The sequence below is a fragment of the Manis javanica genome, chromosome 10 (assembly GCF_040802235.1).
Source record: "Manis javanica isolate MJ-LG chromosome 10, MJ_LKY, whole genome shotgun sequence".
Lineage (NCBI taxonomy): Eukaryota > Metazoa > Chordata > Mammalia > Pholidota > Manidae > Manis > Manis javanica.
In genome coordinates, this window is record NC_133165.1 from 93,563,359 (window position 1) to 93,569,358 (window position 6,000).

Below are 6,000 nucleotides of genomic sequence, written 5' to 3' on the forward strand. Positions count from 1 at the left end.
CTAATTCCTTAAGAAAAAAATGGCAACAAAGTTTACAAATGCCTAAAGTACTAAATGCTGATCATCTTTCTGGCAAATAACTTTAAATTCCTATTTCTCTTCAAAGGACTGTTAAGCAAAGTATTAGCTACATACATACTGTAGCTACCTCAATTATTTTGTTGCAGATTTTTCAAGCCCCAGAGACACCTTTCAGAAAGGTAATTTTAAAAAAAGAAGAAAAAGAACCAGAAACTAAGTATTCTAAGTAAAGTACCCTGGGACCTTACTGGTGATATTCAAAGGCTCATAGTTTTAACTGATTATAAGCACATTGTCTGTTTCTTCTTTCAAAAATGCTATTTAAAGGACACTATTCAGAAGAAAATTTACAGTAACTTAAAATGAAAAGATCATCTGAAAACATAGGGTATGTAATTTCAAAGCATAGAGACCATTTCAAAAATATCTAAATCAGCAACTCTGGGTTTTTTTAAATTTTAGTATAGTTTATATACAATATTATTATATTGGTTTCTAGTATACAATATATGATTTGACAGTTATCTACATTATTAAATGATCATCCCAACTAGTACAGCTACTGTCAACATAGAAAGATTTCGCAAAACTATTCACTATATTCTCTATGCTGTACTTTCATCCTCATAACTAACTGATATTATGATAGAGATTTTGTGCCTCTTTATTCCCTTCACCTATTTCATCCACCCATCCCAACCCCTCCCTTATGGTAACCACCCATCTCTCCTCAGTGTCTATGAACCTATTGCTGTTTTGAGCAACTGTAGTTTCATATCTTACTACTACTGATGAAAAATAAGATTATCAGTGTGGAATAAAATAAAATGGTTGCCATGTTACATAACTTAAATATTCATTATAACTATCAGTAAATACCATCTATGGAGTTAACAAAATAGACAGTGCAGGTTCTAATGTAGCAATGCAAATCAAAGACTTCTTTAAAATGCCCCTGATAAATGTTGAGCATTAACACTGACCCATCTACAAGATAAAAGCTGAACTCCTCTGAAGGGGCTCTACGTCCTCTCATGATCCAGTCTGCAGCTGTCTCTTCAGCCTATGTCCCACCAATCCTTGCACATAATTTACTTCCTAACACATTCCCCTAATATCACCTGTCCCTCTTACAACTTCATACCTTGGCATTTGTTGCTCCCTTTGCCTGACATGCTGTTCCTTCTTTTGAACTGCAAATATGCCCTCCTCCGTGAAGCTTTTCCTAATTACCTCAACACACTCCCACAAAGAAGCTCCCAGGCGACTCTTCATTCTACCACAGAGCACTGTAATTAATTCTAAAGTCCACTTCCCAGACCAGGCTGTGCATTCTAAACGTAAAGCCACTATCTTATATAGTTATTTCCCAGCCCCTAGCATATGCCTGGCATTACTGACACTCATTTTAAGTACATTAAAAAAAAAGAAAGTTAAGTAGTTAATTATGAAAAACAAACTTTCCTATAAAAGAGTACATACATTTAACACGGTGGTTCTCAACTGGGGGCACTTTTGTCCTGAGGGGACATTTGGTAAAGTCTGGAGATATTTTTGGTTATCACACTGGAGGCAAAGGGATTTGGGAATGCTGCTAAACATCTTACAGTAAAAAGGACAGCCCCTCACAACAAAGAACTACCCAGTCACAAATGTCAACAGAGCCATGGTTGAGAAACACAGTTGTCAACTGATTTATTCGTATGTGATGATCACATCTCAGCAACAACCAGAACAAATTCCAATTCCGCAGATTCAACTGAAACTTCTGTAATGGTTGATTTGTACGTACCAATTCTAAATTGACCTTTATATAATCACAATGCTTAACACTAACCAAGAGTACTGGAAAGCATCCCGTATTTCTGAAAACTAACCTGTAACTACCAAAAGCTATTCTTAAGTCAGTAAACACTTTTTGTTTTATTTACAAACTTTAAAGCAAACCACAAAATAATCTTCAATTGTGAGACTATGACAGAAACACAATCTGAGGCATGAGGTAATCAGTTCCTCTTGGTCCAATAAAAGAAAAATCTCTAAGTCCTACAAGTAAATCATACACAGATGTCTACTGTTAAACACAGGAACTGATGTTGAGAGTAAAGGGCATACCCTTGCTACTGCCAAAATCATCGGCTTTATCAAGATTTCAAAAAACTGACTGGAAAAAAATCATCAAATGTCAATACTGCTGGCGGGTACATAAGTTAACTATTTCTCCCCCTGCTATGTGACCAGGTCGCACATGACTTGAACATTTCACAAAGCTACGCAGGAGCAAGAACACTCCCTTTCTGTATAGTGGATGACTCAACTCTCCTTTGCACATTCCTTGCCTTAATACTACAAGTTCACTCGTTTCATTTGTCCTCTGATCTAGCATCCTACTTGCTCAGTAACCAATGGGTTTGGCAACAATCTTTCTATCATTTACATTTTGATGCACGTTATCAATTTCAAAAAGAAAAATTTTGAAAGAGCTACCCAAAACAAAAACATGAGTATAGTAACTGATAAGAGATTTTGTTATTCCAGGAACTGATTCCTCAACAATGTATCTACCGATTGCCAGTGTTCTAGTATCTCTATATTAAGATTTTTTCCAAATCTCAAATAGAGATAGCACTGGCAGAGAGTGAAGGAGTTAAGTGTATACCACTGGATAAAGCTTATTGCCGACTTATTCTTGGATAGCTCAAAAAGGTACTGAGCTGGGAGGGGAAAACGCATTTTTAATTGGAAAAAAAAAAGTTTCCAACAGTGAGTAATATCTTCCTTCCCAGCTGACTGCGAGTTAAGTGTCGGTACCATGACTGGGCCTATGCTAAGTAATGGGGTTTCACCACGTTACCCTCCAATATTGTACAGATAGGAAACCGAAGCCCTGCGTGGCAGGTGCGTATGGCGTAAAGTTGGGGGCACGATGGGCGGGGAGGGCGGGGAGGATGTCTGTTGGCAAGCGTGCCGCGATCTCCATGGGGCGTCCACCAGGCCGGTCCGGCAGACACTAACCATCGTCACTGCCGTTCCAGGACCGGGAAGGAAAGCACCGGCACCACACCCTCCCTCCGGCCGCCGGCTCGCAGTGACAGCAGCCCCGCGCAGCAGCGAGGCGCCGGGCCTGGGCGCGCTGCGCCGTTGGGCACTCGTTGCCCGGCCTCGGTCTCTGGCCTGCCGCTCCGCCGCCGCCCCACCCGCCCCCGCGGCCCGCCCCCGGGGCGGACGACCAAGGCCTAATCGCCTCCCGGCTACGGGGCCTAGGGGTGGCAGGAGCCGCGGATGAGGAGAGACGCCTGTGCCGCCGCCTTGGCTCTTCAGCGCGGCGGCGGCGGCGCCCGCGGCCCGAGGCTCCGGCTCTCCCGCTCACGTGCTGCCCGAAAGATGGTTTCACTCTCTTACCCTCTGCAAAATCCTCCTTAACATGGCTTAACCACCACCCGGCGCCGCCGCGGTGACTCCCAGGACCCTACGCGGGGCCACTCACTACTCCGGGGTGCGCCGACGGGAGGGACTGAGCCGGGAGGGGACGAGACAGTGACGGCGGCCGCTCGGGCAGCCCCGACTTCCCCACAGGAGGCGAGAGGGAGCGCGCGAGAGCAAGCGACGAAGTAGCCGGCGAGCGCCCGCCCGCCGGGCCGCCCTTGTAACTGACAGCTGGGCGGACCTGCCCGCCGCCGCCACGCCCTCCCGGCCTGTCCATTAGTGGGGGGCGGTGCTTTAGGGAGCTCGGCCCAGGCCTGTGACCAATCGGAAGAGGCCGCTGCGTGGGCGGCAGCGTGATGGGCGGGCGGCAGGACGCTAGCGCCACTGCTCCTTCCGGTGGGCGAGGGGACGCCGCGGCCGCCGAGCACACGCCCGCGCTCCGTCAGAGGCCGCGCCCGCGCGACGATCGCGTACCCGTTCGGACCGCGGTTGGGAAGTCCAGGGACCGACCTGGGGATGTCCCAGGGCGCGAGGGAAGGAGGGCGCTCCGCGACGGCTACCTGCAGGGGCACCTCAGGCTGCTCTGTAAAATTTGTCAGAGTGACCCTGGCCTTATCCGAGTCTGGGTTGGATCCTCATTACTTTTGGAAGCGCTTCGCTTCTAGATGGAAGCAAAAGAGAGAATAAACCGACTAATCGGTTAATTGGTTAGACGCGATTAACGGGTCTCTTGGGTTTCCCTCCCTCCAGTTGTCCAATCTGGTTCCCTTTCCCTACTCCGTTCCTATTTCTAATTTCTGCCAGAGAGAAAGTAAAGAATCAGAAGAAGGTGTAAGAAGAATTGGAATTTTAGTTGACCAAGGAAGTTTGGGGTGGTTATTTTTTGATCATAGCAACAATATTTAATAGACTAATGTCGCTCACATGCCTCACTTTTTCTAAAGCCCATGCTTGGCCCATCTCCTTAGGAATATTAAATCCTATTCTGATAACAGATATATGAAGTGATTCAAGAAAATGCATCTGTTTCATAAAAATAGTAATAATGCAGGCAGATAAACAATGTGCCAAAACAAGGACATGGACTTGGGACTCACTTCCAGGCACAATGTCATTATTTAAACTCAAAAATCACAGCTCTGGAGTCCTACCACTCTGCTGGTATTCACATACCAAGAGATTGGACTTTTACCCTGAGAGGAAAAGAACCTGAAGCCTACCAAGCAGTGAATGGAATGACTTCTGGAAAATGCTTCTAGATCCTTTGAAAAGATGAAGCGAATATATTTTCAAATGAGTTCATGTAAAAGTGTTTTGTGAAGTGTGAAGCATCATATTATGTACTATGTTTATGTTGTGTCTATCTCAAACATGTTGTTTTTCACTGTATTACTGCAGCAAAACAGTCATGCTATAACAAATAACATTATTAGTCACTACTGATAATGATGCACCTAAATGCTTCCAGGCTGTAACTCCTGGGGGTGTGGATATTTTCCCAGCCCGGGGCAAAATACCTTTGAACCAAAATCAAAGGGAGAAATAAAGTGGGAGAAAACCGTTTATTGCTTACAAACAGTTGCCCGTGTCTCTCACAACCTGGCTGCAAAAAGGGCCACCCCCCACCCCCAGCTTCTCTGGTCCAGATATGCCCTCGCTTCTCCGTGTAATTACCTGTTGATATGGGGATAGCTACTTCTCTCCACCCCTTGGAAACACCTGTTGATATGGAGATGCACTAAGGCCAGGTGAGAGATTCTGGAAATATTGCCCACACAGGGAAACAGCAAGGTCACAATTTTCTCTTTACAGACACAATGTGCTTTAATTTCAAACAATATGGGAAGTATTTTCACTGACATAGGGAGATAAAACTGTGACATAATAAATATATATTTGGTCTCTGTCCCAAGATCCTGACACAGAACTTCTAAAACCCTTATAATTTCCTGAGTGATATTGGTGCTAGGAGTATACTTTGTTCTAATATTTGATCATTGACACTGGTTCCTGACACCAGAGCTTCTAAGACCCTTGAAATTCTCAGGGTTATTATAAGAGTGGCTTTTGTATGCTAATTAAATGGCTAGTGTTTGGGGATCCCTAGATAGCTTTAGGATGGGGATTGATCTACAGGAAGACCAAGCCATGGTTAGAAGGTTGGACTTTTCAGTTCCACCCTGCCACCTCCAGAAGGCAAGAGGGGCTTGGAAGAGACAATCACTAGTACACAATGATTTAATCAATTATGCCTATGTAATGAACCTCTGTAAAAACCCTAAACCATGAGGTGTGGAGAGCTGAGTTGGTGAACACATCAAGGTACTAGGAGGACGATGTGCCCAGTGAGAACAGGGATCCTCCCCCATACCTTGCCCTATGCATCTCTTCCATTTGGCTGAGTTTGTATCCTTTACAATAAACCAATAATAGTAAGTGAAGTGTTTCCCTGAGTACTGTGAGCTGTTACAGCAAATTACCCAAGTGAGGAGGGTGCTGTGGGAGCCTGCAATTATAAGCCAGTTGCTCCAAAGTGGAGGTAACACCCTGGGA

General features: G+C 44.9%; 1 protein-coding gene across 5 annotated transcripts in view; it reads right to left on the reverse strand.

The window, feature by feature from the left end:
* EEA1 (early endosome antigen 1) overlaps positions 1-3,826 on the reverse strand; it is a 138,271-nt gene extending 134,445 nt beyond the window's left edge. The window contains exon 1 of one of the 5 annotated variants that reach the window (XM_073213613.1): positions 3,424-3,826. In XM_073213613.1, coding sequence (XP_073069714.1) covers positions 3,424-3,447 — 24 coding nt within the window. In that variant the 5' untranslated portion in view covers positions 3,448-3,826. The remainder of the gene's footprint in view (positions 1-3,423) is intronic. The other 4 variants (XM_073213614.1, XM_073213615.1, XM_073213616.1 and 1 more) reach the window with 4 other exon arrangements.
* Between the last annotated feature and the right edge of the window lie 2,174 nt (positions 3,827-6,000).